Source organism: Cherax quadricarinatus, chromosome 10 (genome assembly GCF_038502225.1).
Source record: "Cherax quadricarinatus isolate ZL_2023a chromosome 10, ASM3850222v1, whole genome shotgun sequence".
Lineage (NCBI taxonomy): Eukaryota > Metazoa > Arthropoda > Malacostraca > Decapoda > Parastacidae > Cherax > Cherax quadricarinatus.
In genome coordinates this window covers 4,376,549-4,401,222 of record NC_091301.1, presented here as the reverse complement: position 1 = coordinate 4,401,222, position 24,674 = coordinate 4,376,549, and the positions used below count along the sequence as shown (strand labels likewise).

At 42.2% G+C, this 24,674-nt stretch overlaps 1 protein-coding gene across 5 annotated transcripts in view; it reads right to left on the bottom strand.

Annotated features, from left to right (window-relative positions):
• The window catches only part of LOC128687898 (multidrug resistance-associated protein 1), a 196,140-nt gene extending 188,942 nt beyond the window's left edge, over nucleotides 1–7,198 (bottom strand). For 2 of the 5 annotated variants that reach the window (XM_070083531.1, XM_070083533.1), the window contains exons 1-2: nucleotides 7,045–7,096; nucleotides 617–791 (exon numbers count right to left, since the gene is read on the bottom strand). In XM_070083531.1, coding sequence (XP_069939632.1) covers nucleotides 617–685 — 69 coding nt within the window. In that variant the 5' untranslated portion in view covers nucleotides 686–791; nucleotides 7,045–7,096. Of the gene's footprint in view, nucleotides 1–616; nucleotides 792–7,044 lie in introns of all 5 variants that reach the window. The other 3 variants (XM_070083534.1, XM_070083530.1, XM_070083532.1) reach the window with 3 other exon arrangements.
• Nucleotides 7,199–24,674: the final 17,476 nt, after the last annotated feature.

The following is a 24,674-nucleotide window of genomic DNA, read 5'->3' as shown; positions in this document are numbered from 1 at the left end:
CCTTATTATAACAAACGCAATTTAATTTAGCCTAATCCAACTAAATATATTTTAAATAAGTTTACAATAATGTAATAATAAACAAACAATGAAATATATTTTTCTCGTTAGGTTCCGAATGATTTTTGCGAAAGTATTGCATACACAAATTTTCGCTTGCTTTATTCGGCAAGAAGAGCGTTGCTATTTAAGCCAAAATCGCAAGTTTTACCTATTCGGCACGATATAAAATATGTAAGAAACTACAAGCTATCGGCACAGGCTTTGTAGACTGGTTTAATTGCTTCTTACCTGAGCAACAGGAAACAAAATGTCAAGATCAACAACACAGAATCAGAACCCCTACCAATAACATCTGGGGTTCCCCAAGCTAGTATCCTGGGTCCTTTACTATTTCTGTGTTATGTTAATGACATGCCTATCAGTGTCAAATTCAAGTTATTGTATGCAGATAACAGTGCTCTGTTAGTAAAGACCCACAAGACACCGCAAATGTACTATCACTATAACCAGAGTCCTGTAGCAAATGGTTAGTGGACAACAATTATCATTACAAACTCGGCGCCGGGTCACCATCTGGAAAAGACCCGGGCCGGGACAAGACCGGTGAACCTACTACTACTCGTGCGTTGGATTGCGTGCAGCCAGCAGTAACAGCCTGGTTGATCAGGCCCTGATCCACCATGAGGCCTGGTCACAGACCGGGCCGCGGGGCGTTGAACCCCGGAACTCTCTCCAGGTAAACTCCAGGTACTGCTACATTACACCTCGGGGAAAACCGAAGCCATACTCTGGCACGAGACAAATTGAAAAGGGTAAATAATTTTAATGTCCAGTGTAATGGGGAACTCATTATTTCAGTAAATTTAATAAAATACCTGGGAATCCCCTTTGATCCAAGCATATCAGAACTAATACGAAACAGTGTAAGTAATGAAAGCGAATGTCATACTAAAGTTCCTCTCTAGATAGGCGCAGTGTCTACTTACTGAAGCTCGCAGGATCCTATTTTTACTTCTCGTACAATATATTATAGACTACTCTTGCTCCTCATGGTACTCTGCCGTAACAAAAGAAACAAAGATAAGTTACAAATCACCCAGAACAAAATGGTGAGATTCATTCTGGACCCGGGTCCAAGAGACCATGTAGGCCAAAATGAATTACAACTGGATATGCTGATTGTTGAAGACAGAGTAAAACTACTAAAGCTAAATTACATTTATAAAATTGCTCACAGCCAGTGTCCCCAAATATCGTACTGCCAATTCTGTTAAGGCCGGGAACCAAAGCAGGGCTACTCAACTACTATGAGCAATACACAAATAACTCGCACAGAGAAGAGAGGAGCTTACGACGACGTTTCGGTCCGACTTGGACCATTTACAAAGTCACACTTACAGTCACGGTATGGTGCCTTTTTTGTTACTATGAGCAAAGGTCCACTTGGACAAGCACCAATGTATGCAAAGGTTCGGATATATTTTTTACATAATGTTACATTATGTAAAAAAAAAAAAATGGCGTTTCATATTACTGCTCTTCACTAAGGCAATTGTTTCACTACATATGAGGCAAAGTGGCTTAGAACTGCTTGTGAGAAGATTGAAAGCATAACTGCTGTATCCATTCTTCCTTGAAGGAACGATTTTCATCATCAAACTTTCTTCTTTTTGAACATGTCATGTCTCCTTTAAAAAGATACGACTAGTTTAGTAAAACAAATCATTTAATATGGAAATAAATATCTGGACCCAAAAAACCAGAAGTCATATTTAGATTAAAATAATAAATACAAAAATATCAATCAATTTACTTTAATAAACACAAGCTTGATGTTGGTGAGGGGCTCTTGATTTAGGGAATTGGATCTGTGCTCCAGTTTCCCAAATTAAGCCTGAATGCCTTCCACATCCCCCCCCAGGAGCTGTATAATCCTCTGGGTTTAGCGCTTCCCCCTTGATTATAATAATAATAATTGGTGAAGCAGTTGTCCTCTGTATTGTGAAATGTATTTATTACTGAAATTTATCTGTATTTATTAAAATAAAATATGTTTTATATCCATTCCACATAAATTAGGAACAACCATGATGAGGAAAATTTTTAACCAATTTGATGAAACATTGATGTGAAGAATTTGATCACAACACAACGATTCAATACTAAATACCCCACCAACGTACTTATTCATAATACAGGTAGGCACAGCAAATTAAACGAAAATTAGAAAACCCGAAATCATACCTTACCAAACAAATGCACAACCTTTCCCGAAATTCAAGGTTGCACCAGAGTCGCCAGACTTCCCAGCCATATACGGCCAAACTAGTTTTCCAAAATGCCAAAAAAGTCAACTTCATTGCACAAGTGATAATTACCAATATGAATTACCATTGAATGGAAGAAAATATCACTATTTAGCTATGCTAGAATACTGTATTCCATTCAGTGTATGCATTCCATTCAGATAGAATAATGTATTAATCCCGCTCTTGTGTACCAGCTGATCCTGAACGTTATAACAGCAATTATTTAAGTAAGCTTTCTCCTGAAGCCCGGGATCCAACTAGAACACTCAGAAGGTCCGGATTCTGACCGCGGGCCGCCAACTGAGTAGCCCTGTACTAGGGGAACATAAGAATGAACTAACACTGCCTTCGGCAAAAGCCTTCGACAAGTGTGACCATGGCGTAATAGCGCACAAAATGCGTGCTAAAGGAATAACAGGAAAAGTCGGTCGATGGATCTATAATTTCCTCACTAACAGAACACAGAGAGTAGTCGTCAACAGAGTAAAGTCCGAGGCAGCTACGGTGAAAAGCTCTGTTCCACAAGGCACAGTACTCGCTCCCATCTTGTTCCTCATCCTCATATCCGACATAGACAAGGATGTCAGCCACAGCACCGTGTCTTCCTTTGCAGATGACACCCGAATCTGCATGACAGTGTCTTCCATTGCAGACACTGCAAAGCTCCAGGCGGACATCAACCAAATCTTTCAGTGGGCTGCAGAAAACAATATGAAGTTCAACGATGAGAAATTTCAATTACTCAGCTATGGTAAACATGAGGAAATTAAATCTTCATCAGAGTACAAAACAAATTCTGGCCACAAAATAGAGCGAAACACCAACGTCAAAGACCTGGGAGTGATCATGTCGGAGGATCTCACCTTCAAGGACCATAACATTGTATCAATCGCATCTGCTAGAAAAATGACAGGATGGATAATGAGAACCTTCAAAACTAGGGAGGCCAAGCCCATGATGACACTCTTCAGGTCACCTGTTCTATCTAGGCTGGAATATTGCTGCACACTAACAGCACCTTTCAAGGCAGGTGAAATTGCCGACCTAGAAAATGTACAGAGAACTTTCACGGCGCGCATAACGGAGATAAAACACCTCAATTATTGGGAGAGCTTGAGGTTCCTAAACCTGTATTCCCTGGAACGCAGGAGGGAGAGATACATGATTATATACACCTGGAAAATCCTAGAGGGACTAGTACCGAACTTGCACACGAAAATCACTCACTACGAAAGCAAAAGACTTGGCAGACGATGCACCATCCCCCCAATGAAAAGCAGGGGTGTCACTAGCACGTTAAAGAGACCATACAATAAGTGTCAGGGGCCCGAGACTGTTCAACTGCCTCCCAGCACACATAAGGGGGATTACCAACAGACCCCTGGCAGTCTTCAAGCTGGCACTGGACAAGCACCTAAAGTCAGTTCCGGATCAGCCGGGCTGTGGCTCGTACGTTGGTTTGCGTGTAGCCAGCAGCAACAGCCTGGTTGATCAGGCTCTGATCCACCAGGAGGCCTGGTCACAGACCGGGCCGCGGGGGCGTTGACCCCCGGAACTCTCTCCAGGTAAACTCCAGGCCTACTGGAGAACAACTTTGAAGTGCCTACAGCCAGTGGTCAGACTTCAAAGACATTTTATTGTACAACAATAAAGGAATGGAATAGACTACCTGAACATGTTAAAGCCTGTCACAGCATGAACCAGTTCAAGAAAGCTAAAAAGGTACATAGTGAATATGGCTGCAGAAAGGGAGGAGTGTGATTTCTTGTATATCTAACGTACATGTACAATGATCTGAAACTGTATTTGATGTCAATGTAAGTATCTGATTTTACCTTACCCTTAGTATATCTCCTTTCATTATAACTACTTTTCACATAGTTAAGATACTTAACTGTTTTTAACTTTTAAATATGATTAATACTTATCCTGAACCTGTACTCCTTGGAACGCAGGTGGGAGAGATACATGATTATATACACCTGGAAAATCCTAGAGGGACTAGTACCGAACTTGCACACGAAAATCACTCACAACGAAAGCAAAAGACTCGGCAGACGATGTAACATCCCCCCAATGAAAAGCAGGGGTGTCACTAGCACGTTAAGACAATACAATAAGTGTCAGGGGCCCGAGACTGTTCAACTGCCTCCCAGCATACATAAGGGGGATTACCAATAGACCCCTGGCTGTCTTCAAGCAGGCACTGAACAGGCACCTAAAGTCGGTACCTGACCAGCCGGGCTGTGGCTCGTACGTTGGATTGCGTGCAGCCAGCAGTAACAGCCTGGTTGATCAGGCTCTGATCCACCAGGAGGCCTGGTCACAGACCGGGCCTCGGGGGCGTTGACCCCAGGAACTCTCTCCAGGTAAACTCCAGGTAAGGACCCCAATGGAAGTAAGTCACTTTTACTTCTTGGATCACCGGTACTCTCCCGGCCCGGGTCTTTTCCTTTTTGGGTTATCCTGGGTAATCTGTACATATAATGCTATGTATGATAATCTATGTAACTGAATTGATGTGTACCTATACCTGAATAAAAACTAACCAAGTAGAAAAGGGCCTACGAAGCTAGGAGTGATTCCGCCAAGCGGCAAGTTGAGGCTGCCACATACATCAACTGGACAAGACCCGGGCCCGGACAGCATGGGTCTTGTCCAGTGGTCATGCATAAAGCAAAGAAACAACGTGAACCAAGAAAATGTGACTAATCTAATCTGTTAGTGAATATGTTTTCAGTCAAAATGTAGTACCACTCATGTGAATTATGACGTACATACATGAATTCCATGGTTCGATTACACATCCAAGACCCTAAATTTTTACACTATACAGTAATATACTAAACCTGCCCTTAAGAATCTGTAGATGCAACAGAACTCACGAGAACCAGAAAATATTGATCCGTTTCACGAGGGAAGATGAGGTTACAGCGCATTGAATAGCACAATCAGATTCGATACAAGGAAAGAAAGTAGCTACAATTATTTGGATCAACAGCACTTCACACCAATCAAAATCTCTCTCTCTCTCTTGCCAATAAACCAAATATTACACCTCTCAGACAACCTGTGGATAACAGCAACTCCACTGTTCATGGAGACCGTGGAACACAACTCCCACAAACTGTGGGCAGAAATCCCTGAAGACCTATATAAAAGTCCCTGGAGATCTATGGGTATCAGTCCCTGAAGATCTATGGGTAACAGTCCCTGGAGATCTATGGGTAACAGTCCCTGGAGATCTATGGGTAACAGTCCCTGGAGATCTACGGGTAACAGTCCCTGGAGATCTACGGGTAACAGTTCCTGGAGACCTATGGGTAACAGTCCCTGGAGATCTACGGGCAACAGTCCCTGGAGATCTATGGGTAACAGTCCCTGGAGATCTATGGGTAACAGTCCCTGGAGATCTATGGGTAACAGTCCCTGGAGATCTATGGGTAACAGTCCCTGGAGATCTATGGGTAACAATCCCTGGAGATCTATGGGTAACAGTCCATGGAGATCTATGGGTAACAGTCCATGGAGATCTATGGGTAACAGTCCCTGGAGATCTATGGATAACAGTCCCTGGAGATCTATGGGTAACAGTCCCTGGAGATCTATGGGTAACAGTCCCTGAAGATTTATGGATAACAGTCCATGGAGCTCTATGGGTAACATTAGATTTAGATTTTGCCACCGAAGTGGCTAGTTTATTGTGCACCCATATCCATCCTGTGGATGGTAGCGCAAGAGCATATGAATACACAAAAGGCCTAGGAACTAGATCTATGAGTAAGAGTCCCTGGAGATCTATGGGTAAGAGTCCCTGGAGATCTATGTATGGGTAATAGTCCCTGGAGATCTATGGGTAAGAGTCCCTGGAGATCTGTGGGTAACAGTTCCTGGAGATCTATAGGTAACAGTTCCTGGAAATCTATGGGTAACAATTCCTGGAGATCTATGGGTAACAGTCCCTGGAGATCTATGGGTAACAGTCCCTGGAGATCTATGGGTAACAGTCCCTGGAGACCGGTGGGTAACCCAGCCCCGGGAGGACCTGTGGGTAACCCAGCCCCGGGGGACCTGTGGGTAACCCAGCCCCGGGGGGCCTGTGGGTAACCCAGCCCTGAGGGGACCTGTGGGTAACAGCCCCTAGAGGACCTGTGGGTAACAGCCCCGGGGGGACCTGTGGGCAACAGCCCCGGGGGGACCTGTGGGTACCAGCCCCGTGGGGACCTGTGGGTAACAGCCCCGGGGGACCTGTGGGCAACAGCCCCGGGGGGACCTGTGGGTAACAGCCCCGAGGGGACCTGTGGGTAACAGCCCCGAGGGGACCTGTGGGTAACAGCCCCGGGGGACCGGTGGGTAACAGCCCCGGGGGGACCTGTGGGTAACAGCCCCGAGGGGACCTGTGGGTAACAGCCCCGAGGGGACCTGTGGGTAACAGCCCCGAGGGGACCTGTGGGTAACAGCCCCGGGGGGACCTGTGGGTAACAGCCCCGGGGGGACCTATGGGTAACAGCCCCGAGGGGACCTATGGGTAACAGCCCCGAGGGGACCTATGGGTAACAGCCCCGGGGGGACCTGTGGGTAAACAATCCCGGAACTGTACTATTTCTCCTCGTCCAGAGCACTACAAACAGGTGTGAGGTATTGCACTGCCGCCTGGCCGGACGGTGGGCGTCATCCTGGGCCAGATGCAATATCTGACTCACACAGTCAAGTGATAAAGAAGACAACTAACCCAGAGGTGTGAGCCGCAGAAATCTGCTGACACTTGCTGGTCCACCATGGCGCCGACACTGTGGCTTGTATCACCACAAGGTTCAAGATGGCCCGCCGCATCTCCATGCCAACCATCACCCGCTGCTACGTCTTTCCTTCACGGCACTGCTCCTCCCCCAGTGACCCTCGCATCATACAACTTCTCTTAAAATAGACAGTCACACGCCAGTTTTTTTAAGCTAGCTTAGGGTATAAGAAAGTACACATCGTCTAAAATTTTTATTTGTGGATATCATGGTAAGCAACTCAACCATGCAGCAGACGACACACACCACCATGACGCAACCCTTATGTTTTATTTATATTTATTTTGGTACAAATTTAGGTATCAAATTAGCTTTATTATGCACCTTAAATTCCTCCTGAGGACAGTTTTTTAATCAGGGGAAAGCTCTAAACCCGAAGGGGGTCACATAGCACCTAGGTAATACGAGGCATTTTGGTTCGAGCTAAAAAAAAAAATGGTAAGAATAAATCCAGTTCTGTGGCTCAGAAGATCCTCACAATGTGGTGTAACCTAATTTTATGCAAGATTACGCCACATTATATAGTAAAAAAAATATGTATCGGATATATTGGAATTTCGAAATATTAGATTATTTTTGTTTCTCGAAATGTTTTGCATAACTTCGGTATTTTCCCAGGGCACAAACCTTACTATATTTTCGCTCGGTTTTATTGTAGATATTGTATTATACTCATGGGAGAGCGCCAAACCTGTAGGGGTCATACAGTACCTAGAGGAATGGGAAGCATTCATACTTGATTCAAAGGAATTGGAGCCCATGTCCGGTTCCATGGATCAAGAGCCCCACCAGCATCAAGGCACCTCCCTTGAGGACGGGGGGGGGGGGAGGGCTTTATTCCAGGGGCCGAGAAATGATAAGCTTCTTTTCTGCAAAGTATTATTTACAATTTGTTCAGGCATACCTGGAGTTTACCTGGAGAGAGTTCCGGGGGTCAACGCCCCCGCGGCCCGGTCTGTGACCAGGCCTCCTGGTTCAATTCAATTCAATTCAATTCAAAGTTTATTCTCTATAAGGATTACAATGCTGAGTTTACAGAAATTTGGTTATTGTTTGGTTTACATGTAGTAAAATTGTGATTACAGAGTGTACCACTAGAACGCATAGCATGGCTAGGCATTTCGGGCATACTTAGTTTTATTCTTAATTGTAAAATATTACAAATTATGAGGTAAGTTGGTATTATGGCTAAGTGACTAAATACTAGTTTGTGAGTTTAGCAATGTGAATGCTTTTGTTTTGGCACAGTATATAGTTTCAGTATTGGAGTATCACAGGATTCATTATTATAAGACTGAGATTAATATTTCTGTTTATGGTCAAATGAGTGAGCGAGTGTAAGTGTGAACCACCAGGTGGTATTCGTGTAGTTAGTTGACGGGGTGTATCAGGGAGATAAGATGTTTTCTAATGGTAGTTTTGAAGGTGATGAAGGTGTCTGCAGTTCTAGAGTTCTCAGGTAGGGTATTCCAGATTTTAGGGCCTTTGACATACATTGAATTTTTGTAAAGGTTTAGTCGGAGACGGGGAATGTCGCAGAGATGTTTGTTTCTGGTGTTATGCCTGTGGGTTCTGTCACAACTATCAAGAAAGCGTTTTAGGTCAAGGCTGATATTAGAGTTTAAGGCCCTGTAGATATAGATTGCACAGTAGTAAGTGTGGATGTACTGAACTGGGAGTAAGTTTAGATCTTTGAAGAGTGGGGGGGGTGTGCTGCCAGGGATGGGATTTAGTGATTATTCTTACTGCAGCTTTTTGTTGGGTTATTATTGGCTTTAGGTGTGTTGCTGCAGTTGATCCCCAAGCACAAATAGCATAGGTGAGGTATGGATAAATAAGTGAGTGGATCAGAGCCTGATCAACCAGGCTGTTGCTGCTGGCTGCACGCAAACCAACGTACGAGCCACAGCCCGGCTGATCAGGAACTGACTTTAGGTGCTTGTCCACCACGCCAATATAATAATTAAGGTGACATTACTAACAAAATCAATTTAAGTCCCAGGTCAGGCGGAGAGTTTCGGACAGATTCAAAACAAACTTATAACTGCTGATAACTCTTAATGGACTTTTTTGGGCTCCCTTTCCTTCGTGTGTTAGTGAGACTAGTTTTCTTTCTCCTGTGTGCGGGTTATTAAGTGTATTGTAGGTTTAGCTCTCCTTTTTGATTATAATAATTAAGTATATTGTTCTTAATTTGTTAAATGTTTACAGCGGTTATAACAAACGTTGGCCAGATACAAAAGAAAATACTGATGTAAATTCCAGCATTACTTTGATATACCTTCGATGAGTTCCGAGAGTTTTTCTACTCCCAGGGCAGGTCCAGTAACTTGGATCAAGAGCCCCTCGCTAGCATTAAAGATCCTCCCTTCAGAGAGTAATGGTTAATGTATCTTGTGGAAAACGAAATTAATTTTTGTGTTTAAGATGGTATACTTGGAACTGGTATACATGGAGCTGGTATACCTAGAGCTGGTATACCTAGAACTGGTATACCTGGAACTGGTATACCTGGAACTGGTATACCTGGAACTGGTATACCTGGAACTGGTATACCTAGAACTGGTATACCTGGAACTGGTATACTTGGAACTGGTATACCTGGAACTGGTATACTTGGAACTGGTATACCTGGAACTGGTATACCTGGAACTGGTATACCTAGAACTGGTATACCTGGAACTGGTATACCTGGAACTGGTATACCTGGAACTGGTATACCTGGAACTGGTATACTTGGAACTGGCATACCTGGAGCTCGTATACCTGGAACTGGTATACCTGGAGTTAGGTATACCTGTAGCTCGTATACCTGGAGCTCGTATACCTGGAGCTCGTATACCTGGAGCTCGTATTCCTGGAGCTCGTATACCTGGAGCTCGTATTCCTGGAGTTAGGTATACCTGGAACTGGTATACCTGGAGTTAGGTATACCTGGAGCTCGTATACCTGGAGCTGGTATACCTAGAGCTGGTATACCTGGAACTGGTATACCAGGAGTGTATATGCAAATCTGTCAATATACTAACAGTTAATAAACTTGGAATTAGTAATAACAATGGTTATAAATGACCATAATTTTTAAAGGGGTGGACCGGTAAGCCAGCAGAAGGCCTCGGTCAGATGACCAAAAGCTCCAAAGGAGGGTCATCATCTGACTAAGACCCGCGTCAGGAAACATTTGTCCTGTTTCCTGACGAACCTAACCTAACCTTGGAATTACTGGATTTTGTACAATAACTACTAACTGTATTTCATGGTCGAAATTTTTTCCCCCATAAAAGAAGATTGATTTTGGGTTATGTAAGTTTCAGTTTGATAATTTTTCTAGACAAATGCATGAATTAAATGTGGGTAATGTAGGTTCCATGAGGCCCCTGGGGTCCCGTGGCCAGGCTGGTAAAGCTCGCGCTTCACACGTTGAGTGTCCGGGTTCGATTCCCGGCAGGGGTGGAAACATTGGACGCGTTTTCATACACCTGTCGTCCTGTTCACCAGCAAGTAGGTACCTGGGTGTTAGTCGACTGGTGTGGGTGGCATCCTGGGGGACAAGACTGAGAACCTCAATGGACATAAGACAGACAGTCCTCGATGACGCACTGACTTTCTTGGGTTATCCTGGGTGGCTAACCCTCCGGAGTTAAAAACCCGAACGAAATCTTATCTTATCGAAGATATTTAGAAAATTGAAATACTGGTTTTCATGCGACAATTTATATCATTATTATAATCATAACTAAGCGCTAAACCCACACGAGTCGTGCAGCACGATCATTTATAAATGCCTCGTTCGATTGGATTTAAACCTTCATTGCCGATAACTTGCAAATGCAACTTTTGAGCGGCCCAAGACTTTAATAATAATAATAATATAACCATATTAAGCGCTAAACCTGCACTTATGTGTACCTGTACCTGAATAAACTTATTAAGTGTTGTTGTGATCTGGAATATTAGTTTCCGTGCGATAATTAGAGAATGCCTCTTCAGATCGGCTTTAAATTTTGAAAGTAGTATATTTTACCTGGATAGAGTTTTGGGGATCAACGCCCCCGCGGCCCAGTCTGTAATCAGGCCTCGTGGTGGAATCAGAGCCTGATCAACCAGGCTGTTACTGTTGGTGAAAGGTAGAAATTAGTTTTGGGCTGTATTGGTGTCATATTTTTTATTTTTTTTATTTATGAAAAATAGGCTATTACAAGATATTAGTTCCCATGTATTGTGAATTATTCTTACTGGTTTTAAACCTTAAGTGCGTCATAAGTTTCTAAATTTATGACGCACTCTGTACTTTTCCTTGCGCGTGAACTGAGGCAGAGGGATGCTGGATTTATGGGATGTGGGAATAAGTTTGATATACCGCCCAGCTAACACAATACATACAGTTATGGTTATGTTCAGGGAGAAGCGCTTAACCTCATTGCCTGGGATCAAGAGCCCTTCACCAGCATCAAGGAACCGCTTTTGAAGGGACAGTGTCATGGCTGATTTTTTTTTTTTTGTGAGTTTGCTAGTAGCATGTGTAGACGCGATGCTTGCGTCTGAGTCATGTTTACGGATGATGGTTGGTGTGCTGACAGTGCCTCAACGACTGTGCGGTGCTTAGCTACGTGTAGTGCCAGGCGAATGTAGTTAGTAAGTTTATTTAGGCACAGGTATACATAAGTACAATTATCATACGTAGTAACATATGTGTAAATTACCTAGGATAACCCAAGAAAGTCAGACGGGGTGATTTATTTCCATTGAGGTTGATTTGCTTTTGAGTTTATTTTATATCCAAGGAATAAGAGTTGAATGTTGATGTAATCTGTCTTTTCAAGGAAATATGTTTGGTTGCTTATTTGCCACCAGGCCACAGGTCCTGATGGCAAAAGTTCTCGCTTAACACGGTGAGGGTCCGGGTTCGATTCCCGGCGAAGAAGGGAAAACATTGGACGTGTTTCCTTACACTGGTTGTCTATGTTCACCCATCAGTAAAATGGGTACGTGCGTGTTAGTCGACTGGTGTGGGTCGCATCCTGGGATAAAACTGACCAATTTGCCCGAAATGCTCTGCATAACAAGCGGCAACAGTTTGGAACCCACGCCTGGTCAAGCATATCAAGAAATTAGAGAGAGACAAAGGTTTGCAACAAGACCAGTCCCGGAGCTATGGGGTATGTCCTATGAGGAGAGGTTAAGGAAAATCGACCTGACGACACTGAAGGACTGGATGGATAAAGGAGACATGATAACGACATATAAAATACCGAGAAAAATATAGAAGGTGGACAAGGGATAGAATGTTCAGAGATGGGACACAGCTTCCAGCTATGACTCTTCCAGTGTCATAGCTGGAAGTTGAAGACTCAGATGAGTCACAGGGATGTTAGGAAGTATTTCTTCAGTCATAGATTTGCCAGGAAGTGAAACAATCTCGAGAATGAGGCAGTGGAGGCAGGAACCATACATAGCGTTATAGCTCATGGAGCAGGGAGAGAGTGGACCTAGTAGCGCCCAGCGAAGAGGCGGGGCCAGGAGCTATGAATCTACCCCTGCAACCACAAATAGGTGAGTACACACACACACACACACACACAAAGTGGTAATGGTTTATTAACAGTGAGGAAGTCAGGGTATTTTTCGAAAATGGTTTGTAATAAACCACTGTGGATAAAATGCTCAGACATTTCTTGAACATTTATGAGTGAGTTGTCTCTGAATTCATTAATTTTATTACATTCCAGCACTTAATGACGCAAGGTGTGACAATTGTCCATCAGGCAAAATTTACATTTCGTTTGGTTAACATCTGGTGGTGATATAACCTCCCGGAGATACTTGTAACCTAGCTGGAGTACCGACACATCTAGCTGTTTGCTTATTTTGCTGGATGCACCATAAACATGTGTGGCTCCTCCTGCATGACAGAATGATTATAGGTGGACTGACTGGTGTCAGTCTCCCTCAGTCTTAAGTCAGTAAAGTTCTTTTTTTTTTTTTGTCTTACTGTTCTCAGTTGCTAACTGACAGCACAAGATAATAATCTACTCCAATTCATCAGTTCTATCATGCATCTGAAGACCAATGTGAGATAACAACACATCTACGTATACTACTCTGCACATACGTATACAAGACTCTTGGCACGAACTTCAACCCAGTACACAGACTCTTCCTGGTAATAATTAAGACTTGTGTAACGCTAGGAATCTTTATTGACGAAAAGTTTCGCCTGCGCTGCAGACTGCATCAGTCGAATACAGAGATTAATCACACTCCTGAAGACACCAGCGTTGGTGGAGGTCGAATTAGAGGAAGTGGAGAGGTATCATTATAATCAAAACCAAGCGCTAAACCCAAAGGGTCATACAGCGGGCTTGTATATAGGAAGGTGACATATACGTAGTTGAACAAAAAAATCTGAATTGCAGGAATCAGACCAATTACTGGAGAATGCCTTTTCTGATCGGCTTCAAACTTTTACCATTGAGGTTTCAAAACACAACTTGTCTCAATTTGAACTGTGTTAATTTCAGTTTTGCAAATTATTTCCCGTTTAATAACTTGTGAATGCCTCTTCTGATCAGCTTCAACCCCTCAAGGAAGGTTCCTTGATGTTGGTGAGGGGCTCTTGATTTAGGGAATTGGATCTGTGCTCCAGTTCCCCAAATTAAGCCTGAATGCCTTCCACATCCCCCCCCAGGCGCTGTATAATCCTCCGGGTTTAGCGCTTCCCCCTTGATTATAATAATAATAAAGATCAGCTTCAAACCCTAAATGCTGGTGTATCTTAAGAGGAAGTATTATTGTATTAATTTTGGGCTGTGTGCCAATTTGTCATTTTTACAACTTTTATTAAATTGGACTTACAGGAGTGTAGAAAATTTCAAAAAGAATGTACAAGAGAAAAGTTAACTGAAATATAATATATATATAATATACATAATATATATATAATATATATACATATATATAATATATATGATTATATATATAAAATATAATATATATAATATATATATTAAAGCAGGTGGGGATATAGTTTTGGAGTGGTTGGTGCAATTATTTTATAAATGTATGGAAGAGGGTAAGGTACCTAGGGATTGGCAGAGAGCATGCATAGTTCCTCTGTATAAAGGCAAAGGGGACAAAAGAGAGTGCAAAAATTATACGGGGATAAGTCTGTTGAGTATACCTGGTAAAGTGTATGGTAGAGTTATTATTGATAGAATTAAGAGTAAGACGGAGAATATGATAGCAGATGAACAAGGAGGCTTTAGGAAAGGTAGGGGGTGTGTGGACCAGGTGTTTACAGTGAAACACATAAGTGAACAGTATTTAGATAAGGCTAAAGAGGTCTTTGTGGCATTTATGGATTTGGAAAAGGCGTATAACAGGGTGGATAGGGGGGCAATGTGGCAGATGTTGCAGGTGTATGGTGTAGGAGGTAGGTTACTTAAAGCAGTGAAGAGTTTTTACGAGGATAGTGAGGCTCAAGTTAGAGTATGTAGGAAAGAGGGAAATTATTTCCCAGTAAAAGTAGGCCTTAGACAAGGATGTGTGATGTCACCGTGGTTGTTTAATATATTTATAGATGGGGTTGTAAGAGAAGTAAATGCGAGGGTCTTGGCAAGAGGCGTGGAGTTAAAAGATAAAGAATCACACATAGAGTGGGAGTTGTCACAGTTGCTCTTTGCTGATGACACTGTGCTCTTTGGAGATTCTGAAAAGAAGTTGCAGAGATTGGTGGATGAATTTGGTAGGGTATGCAAAAGAAGAAAATTAAAAGTGAATACAGGAAAGAGTAAGGTTATGAGGATAACAAAAAGATTAGGTGATGAAAGATTGGATATCAGATTGGAGGGAGAGAGTATGGAGGAGGTGAATGTATTCAGATATTTGGGAGTGGACGTGTCAGCGGATGGGTCTATGAAAGATGAGGTGAATCATAGAATTGATGAGGGGAAAAGGGTGAGTGGTGCACTTAGGAGTCTGTGGAGACAAAGAACTTTGTCCTTGGAGGAAAAGAGGGGAATGTATGAGAGTATAGTTTTACCAACGCTCTTATATGGGTGTGAAGCATGGGTGATGAATGTTGCAGCGAGGAGAAGGCTGGAGGCAGTGGAGATGTTATGTCTGAGGGCAATGTGTGGTGTGAATATAATGCAGAGAATTCGTAGTTTGGAAGTTAGGAGGAGGTGCGGGATTACCAAAACTGTTGTCCAGAGGGCTGAGGAAGGGTTGTTGAGGTGGTTCGGACATGTAGAGAGAATGGAGCGAAACAGAGCGACTTCAAGAGTGTATCAGTCTGTAGTGGAAGGAAGGCGGGGTAGGGGTCGGCCTAGGAAAGGTTGGAGGGAGGGGGTAAAGGAAGTTTTGTGTGCGAGGGGTTTGGACTTAAAGCAGGCATGCGTGAGCGTGTTTGATAGGAGTGAATGGAGACAAATGGTTTTTAATACTTGACGTGCTGTTGGAGTGTGAGCAAAGTAACATTTATGAAGGGGTTCAGGGAAACCGGCAGGCCGGACTTGAGTCCTGGAGATGGGAAGTACAGTGCCTGCACTCTGAAGGAGGGGTGTTAATGTTGCAGTTTAAAAACTGTAGTGTAAAGCACCCTTCTGGCAAGACAGTGATGGAGTGAATGATGGTGAAAGTTTTTCTTGTTTGGGCCACCCTGCCTTGGTGGGAATCGGCCAGTGTGATAATAAATAAATAAATAATATATATATATATATATATATATATATATATATATATATATATATATATATATATATATATATATATATATATATATATATATATGTATATATATATATATATATATATATATATATATATATATATATACATATATATATATATATATATATATATATATGTATATATATATATATATATATATATATATATATATATATATATATATATATATATATATATATATATGTATATATATATATATATATATATATATATATATATATATATATATATATATATATATATATATATATATATATATATATATATATATATATATATATATATGCAATAAGATCACAGTAAACAGGTGATTTCAGAACATGCAAAACAACCACTGTGAAAGACTAGAGAAATCCCAAGCGCTTTCGTGACTTACTCACATTATCAAGGAACTTGATAATGTGAGTAGTCACGAAAGCGCTTGGAATTTCTCTATTCTTTCAGAGTGGTTGTTTTGCATATATATATATATATATATATATATATATATATATATATATATATATATATATATATATATATATATATATATATATATATGCAATAAGATCACAGTAAACAGGTGATTTCAAAATATGCAAAGCAACCACTCTGAAAGAATAGAGAAATTCCAAGCGCTTTCGTGACTACTCACATTATCAAGGAACTATGAAAGTAAAGCATCCAAGGAAGCTATATAAGGGGTCTGGCCAGCACCTCACTATCAGATCCCACAACGGTTAAACACCTGACGCGCGCCGACCCAACATGGATAGGTCCTTTGCACAACTCACCCACAAACTATTCTACCCAAGAAAAATTAAAAATTATTATTTGTCCAGTGTATTATTAAATTCTTCCCAAATTCTATTAATTATAAATGGCTCTAATTTATATAAACCAAAGGAAATATTCATATTATTGTCAAAACTGCTTTTTATGAAACAAGATTCAATTATATTCCTGTCGACCATGGACTTGCTTGATACTACTTTCTCAACTTTTTGAAAATCAATAGGATGGTTAAAATCCTTGATAATGTGAGTAGTCACGAAAGCGCTTGGAATTTTTCTATTCTTTCAGAGTGGTTGTATTGCATATATATATATATATATATATATATATATATATATATATATATATATATATATATATATATATATATATATATATATATATATATATATATAATATATAGGGAAGTACCACCTCTATAGCTGGAATGGGGACCCTCATCCTCAGAGAAGACAATAAACGTACCTCAGAGAAAACTCAAGGTTCTCCCCGGAGCTGTTTGAATATTTTCTTCTCCTACCAGCCCCTATATATTTTTTTATTCTATGTGAACATTTATTAATAAACAAAATACATTTACAGAAAAAAACATAAACATGAATACAATGGCACAATGTATCAAAGATGATGAATTTCCTCCAGCTCCTCCGAGGCTGGACGTGAGCCAAGTATGCAGCAAGCATTTCCCCTCTGGATGGCGACGCTGAGGCGCTGGAACATGAAAGTGGCTGCCCTTGGGTCCCTGGTGGTGTCGATGAGTCTGGAAATGTACAGAAAATGTACAGAGAACCTTCACGGCGCGCATAACGGAGATAAAACACCTCAATTATTGGGAGCGCTTGAGGTTCCTAAACCTGTATTCCCTGGAACGCAGGCAGGAGAGATACATGATTATATACACCTGAAAAATCCTAGAGGGACTAGTACCGAACTTGCACACGAAAATCACTCACTACGAAAGCAAAAGACTTGGCAGACGATGCAACATCCCCCCAATGAAAAGCAGGGGTGTCACTAGCACGTTAAGAGACCATACAATAAGTGTCAGGGGCCCGAGACTGTTCAACTGCCTCCCAGCATACATAAGGGGGATTACCAACAGACCCCTGGCAGTCTTCAAGCTGGCACTGGACAAGCACCTAAAGTCGGTTCCTGACCAGCCGGGCTGTGGCTCGTATGTTGGTTTGCGTGCAGCCAGCAGCAACAGCCTGGTTGATCAGGCTCTGATCCACCAGGAGGCCTGGTCACAGACCGGGCCGCGGGGGCGTTCACCCCCGGAACTCTCTCCAGGTAAACTCCAGGTATATTATATATATATATATATATATATATATATATATATATATATATATATATATATATTTATTATTATCACACTGGCCGATTCCCACCAAGGCAGGGTGGCCCAAACAAGAAAAACTTCCACCATCATTCACTCCATCACTGTCTTGCCAGAAGGGTGCTTTACACTACAGTTTTTAAACTGCAACATTAACACCCCTCCTTCAGAGTGCAGGCACTGTACTTCCCATCTCCAGGACTCAAGTCCGGCCTGCCGGTTTCCCTGAACCCCTTCAGAAATGTTACTTTGCTCACACTCCAACAGCACGTCAAGTTTTAAAAACCATTTGTCTCCATTCACTCCTATCAAACACGCTCACGCATGCCTGCTGGAAGTCCAAGCCCCTCGCACACAAAACCTCCTTTACCCCCTCCCTCCAACCTTTCCTAGGCCGACCCCTACCTCGCCTTCCTTCCACTACAGACTGATACACTCTTGAAGTCATTCTGTTTCGCTCCATTCTCTCTACATGTCCGAACCACCTCAACAACCCTTCCTCAGCACTCTGGACAACAGTTTTGGTAATCCCGCACCTCCTCCTAACTTCCAAACTACGAATTCTCTGCATTATATTCACACCACACATTGCCCTCAGACATGACATCTCCACTGCCTCCAGCCTTCTCCTCGCTGCAACATTCATCACCCATGCTTCACACCCATATAAGAGCGTTGGTAAAAATATACTCTCATACATTCCCCTCTTTTCCTCCAAGGACAAAGTTCTTTGTCTCCACAGACTCCTAAGTGCACCACTCACCCTTTTCCCCTCATCAATTCTATGATTCACATCATCTTTCATAGACCCATCCGCAACACACACACACATATGTATATATATATATATATATATATATATATATATATATATATATATATATATATATATATATATATATATATATATATAAATCTGAGGTTTTATTGTGTTTTTCAGTTTAACGAAGGAAGACTATTTTAGGAACATTCTCAGCAACCTTGTCGCTCGCTTTCACAAATTTTCATTTATTTCTCGAGAACGCCTTATTCGATCGGCTTTAAACTTTCAACGTTTGTGTAATGTATCTTGAGATTCATGAGAGTGTGTACGTGGGTACCCTAAACACAATGCTACAAAGGCCATTCCCAGATTTTTGTTCCCGTCTGATGGGATTATTATTATTGTAATGAAAGGGGAAGCGCTAAACCCGGAGGATTATACAGCGCCTGGGGAGGGGGATGTGGAAGGTATTCAGGCTTAATTTGGGGAACTGGAGCACAGATCCAATTCCCTAAATCAAGAGCCCCTCACCAACATCAAGAAACCTTCTTTGAGGGGTCCCGTCTGATGGGAGAGGCGCTCCTGAGGTCGGCTTCGAAATTTTAACATTGGTTTATCCTACTTAGGTGGAGCTGTATGACCCATACGGGTTTAACGCTTAATTATATTTAAATACATTGTATCCTACTTAGAAGAAGATTGGTATATTTAATGGAGTATGTAGAAAGCCATTGTGCCACTTGTAGTCCCGACATGGTATAGTATTTTATACTATTGATTTTTTTTTTTTGCCTTGCCGGTGCGTTCTTGATCCGAGGTACTGGATTTATCTTCGCCTTGCATGGATCGAATTTGCATGCCATCCATTACACAGGCGTTATATGTCCCCTTCGAATTTAGCGGCTGCTGCGTCGCAGGTAATGGACGGATAGTTACACGGACTGAGGCTATGTAGACACAACTTTTCTTGGATTCTGTGCAGTAATAACACTAAAATACATTTGGTTCACTTTAAACTTATAGTGTTGATGTGTTTTCCTCAAAGGAAATAAACGTTTGATGTTAGACTGTGTAAGTTATCATGTATTAGTTACATGAAACAAATAGGTAATTTCTGAAATAACTTCGACTGACTCTTCTGATCAGTGATCTGTATGTACACTTAAGCTTACATAAAACTTATTTACTTAAAAGCTGGTCCAGCTTACTTGTTGAAATGTCATTGATGTCTGTAAATTGTATCATGTATTTGCAGACTACTACTACTACTACTACTACTATTACTACTACTACTACTACTAATAATAATAATAATAATTATTATTATTATTATCATTATTATAGTTTTGGATTGATTTTGGCATGTTTAAGTTCCACTTTACTTATTTTTGAAGAAATTGGAAAAATAAGCGCTTTTAATGCAATAATTTCAGTGTCGCGTGTGATTATCTTCACTCTTCCATCCTGAATACTTGATAACGCAATATCTAGGTGGCTTTCAATTTAATGTGCTTGTTTATTTTAGGATATTGGTCTCTTTGGTCCCTCTGAAAGATTTGAATTATTATAATAAAAAGAAGCGCTAAACCTACCAGGGTTATACAGCAAGATTTGAATTAGATTTGGTCAGTGTATGCTTTAATTTACCATTTTTATTGAAGAAATTTGGATTTTACTTTCCATATGATAACTTGTGGATGCCTCTTCTGATTTTCTTCAAATCTTCAAAGTTAATATTTAACTACATTATCAACTTATGCCGCACTCCGCCCTATTCCAATCACGTGCATTGAGGCACAGGGAAATGGGGGTTATAGAGTACGGGATAGTTTTCTCGGTTCTTGCAGCGACCGATACATGTCAACTTGTCCTTGTTGAAAAAATGAAAAATGAATAAGTAAATCCAGGTATACATAAATACAGTTACATAGATTATCATACATAGCAGTATATGTGTAAAGTACCTGGGATAATCCAAAAAAGTCAGAGTGAACAAAAAAAAAGAGTGACTTATTTCCATTGGGGTCTTTTTACCTTATAATATAAAGGTTATAATATCAATTTCCAGTCATGGGAAACGCTGTTTTCACTCGGTCTGAAACCTATCCCTTATATCCCATAACTGCAGCCCCTTGTACATCAGTGTGTGAACAACAGGCCAAGGAAATATACTTCAGAACTCTCAAGAAGCAGAGAAACTGCAGCTCAGCTCCCTTAAGAAACCTAGGAGTTATAACTCTCCTCCCTTCCCCAAGAGGTCTGACAGCTGGTGATTAACGCATTCAAGAGATACAGCTGGTGATCAACACTAAGAGACATAGCTGGTGATTAAGAGACAGCTGGTGATCAACGCCATCGAGACACAGCTGGTGATCTGTACCATCAAGAGACACAGCTGGTGATCTGTACCATCAAGAGACACAGCTGGTGATCTGTACCATCAAGAGACACAGCTGGTGATCTGTACCATCAAGAGACACAGCTGGTGATCTGTACCATCAAGAGACACAGCTGGTGATCTGTACCATCAAGAGACACAGCTGGTGATCTGTACCATTAAGAGACACAGCTGGTGATCTGTACCATTAAGAGACACAGCTGGTGATCTGTACCATCAAGAGACACAGCTGGTGATCTGTACCATCAAGAGACAGCTGGTGATCTGTACCATCAAGAGACACAGCTGGTGATCTGTACCATTAAGAGACAGCTGGTGATCTGTACCATCAAGAGACACAGCTGGTGATCTGTACCATCGAGACACAGCTGGTGATCTGTACCATCAAGAGACACAGCTGGTGATCTGTACCATCAAGAGACAAAGCTGATGATCACCGAGGTACAGGTGTTCAACGTCATCAGGAGACAACTGATGATCACCGAGATACAGGTGTTCAACGCCATTAAGAGACACAGCTAATCACCGAGGTACAGGTGTTCAACGCCATTAAGAGACAGCTGATGATCACCGAGGTACAGGTGTTCAACGCCATTAAGAGAGACAGCTGATGATCACCGAGGTACAGGTGTTCAACGCCATTAAGAGACACAGCTGATGATCACCCAGGTACAGGTGTTCAACGCCATTAAGAGAGACAGCTGATGATCACCGAGGTACAGGTGTTCAACGCCATTAAGAGACACAGCTGATGATCACCGAGGTACAGGTGTTCAACGCCATCAAGAGAGACAGCTGGTGATCAGCGCCATTAAGAGACACAGCTGGTGATCAGTACCATCATTAAGCAAAGGGTATTTTTGGGCCCCAATGGGAATAAGCCGGACTGAGTGGTGTTCTGGGGTTATCTTGGGTAACTGACCCTCCAGGTAAATAATCCCAATACAATTTTTCATTATTTGTAACATTTCAGTGTGAATGAAATATTTAGATATTTCTTTAAAAATTCTGAATGCACTGTCTAAATTCCCAGCCCATCTGGACAGATGCCTTGACGCAAGTGAAGGGCTCTTAATCCAAACTACTGGTACATTCTCCCTATCCTTGGATCAAATTTGGTTGCCTCACATTTCCCCCCAAAAATAAATTCCTGACTTTTTTTTGTGGCATTCAGGCATCATACTGACACTGGGTGTGACAATAGGTGATGGTGAAGAACTTACGAGGTGAACTACCCTGGCGCCTGTTTGGCGGAGGATGCTTCTCTCGCACCCGGCTGGGTTACCAGTATCTCTGGGAAGTTAAATCACCACCACCAAATGAGGCAGACAAAACTAAATGTCAACTTTGCGAGATGTACAATTGTCACACCTTTCGTCATTAAGTGCTAGAATGCGATAAAATTAATAAATTCAAAGACAACTCATTCAGAAATATTCAAGAATATGTCCAAGCCACATTATTATTATTACAATCAAGGGGGAAGCGCTAAACCCGGAGGATTATACAGCGCCTGGGGGGGGGGATGTGGAAGGCATTCAGGCTTAATTTGGGGAACTGGAGCACAGATCCAATTCCCTAAATCAAGAGCCCCTCACCAACATCAAGGAACCTTCCTTGAGGGGTGTCCAAGCCACAGCGAGATGTTATCAACGATTCTGGAAAAATACTCTGCCCTTATTCATGTCGGCATGAATAACTCATTACGATTGCAAACAGATATAAACATGTAAATATTTACTTACCATTGTAACTTGTTGAGCTATTAAAACTTTGCGGCCCAGTCCCTAGACCCCTTATGTGTTTTACCTGGAGTTTACCTGGAGAGAGTTCCGGGGGTCAACGCCCCCGCGGCCCAGTCTGTGACCAGGCCTCCTGGTGGATCAGAGCCTGATCAACCAGGCTGTTACTGCTGGCTGCACGCAAACCAACGTACGAGCCACAGCCCGGCTGGTCAGGAACCGACTTTAGGTGCTTGTCCAGTGCCAGCTTGAAGACTGCCAGGGGTCTGTTGGTAATCCCCCTTATGTATGCTGGGAGGCAGTTGTACAGTCTCGGGCCCCTGACACTTATTGTATGGTCTCTTAACGTGCTAGTGACACCCCTGCTTTTCATTGGGGGGATGTTGCATCGTCTGCCAAGTCTTTTGCTTTCGTAGTGAGTGATCTTTTTGACTACCACCCACAGGATGGGTATGGGATGTATAATAAACATATTAAACTAACTCTCACACTCGTTCTCACTAGCACTCGCTCCCCTGCGTGTGCACACGCATGCACAGGCGGGGCCAGGAACTGTGAATCGACCCCTGCAACCATATATAGGCAAGTACAGACACAGACAGACAGGCAGACACACACACACACAAGGCTGGTTTCAGAGCTAAGGGGAATGTCCTATGAAGAAAGGTTAAGGGAAATCGGTCTGACGACACTGGAGGACAGGAGGATCAGGGGAGACATGATAACGACATACAAAATACTGCGTGGAATAGATAAGGTGGACACAGAAACAAGGGGTCACAACTGGAAGTTGAAAACTCAGATGAGTCAAAGGGATGTTAGGAAGTATTTCTTCAGCCACATAGTTGTTAGGAAGTGGAATAGTCTGGCAAGTGATGTAGTGGAGGCAGGAACCATATATAGTTTCAAGACGAGGTATGATAAAGCTCATGGAGCAGGGAGAGGGAGGACCCAGTAGCGGTCAGTGAAGAGGCAGAGCCGGGAGCTGTGTCTTAACCCCTGCCACCACAATTAGGTGAGTACATACACACACACACACACACACACACACACACTGGAACTGGAAAACCTCATGCATCATCTTAGGGACACTACCAGAGAGAGAGGGGAGAATGAGTAACTTGGACATTGAGGACATCACATATGAAAGGCCCCTTGGAGCTAATTATCACGTGGTTCTGAGCTTTGAATACATAGCCGAGTTACAGGTGGAGAGGGTAACAGGAGTTGAATGGGAAAAGTCAAACTATAGAAGGGGGGACTACACAGGTATGAGGAACTTCCTGCATGAGGCTCAGCGAGAAAGAGAATTGGTAGGGAAGTCAGTAAACGAAATGATGGATTACCTAACAACAAAATGCAAAGAGGCAGAGGAAAGGTTTGTTCCCAAGGGCAACAGAAATAATGGGAAAACCAAATTAAGTCCTTGGTTTACCTGAAGGCATAGGGAGGCAAAAACTATGTTCAATAGAGAACGGAAAAAATACAGAAGGCAAAGGACCCAGGAAAATAAAGAGATTAGCCGAAGAGCCAGAAACGAGTATGCACAGATAAGGAGGGAGGCCCAGCAACAGTACGAAAACAACACAGCATCGAAAGTCAAGTCTGACCTGAAGCTGTTGTATAGCCACATCAAGAGGAAGACAACATTCAAGGACCAGGTAATCAGGCTGAGGAAAGATGGTGGGGAGCTCACAAGAAACGATCAAGAAGTATGTGAGGAGTTCAACAGGAGATTTAAGGAAGTATTTACAGTGGAGGCAGAAAGGACTCTGGGAAGACAGAACAGAGGGGTA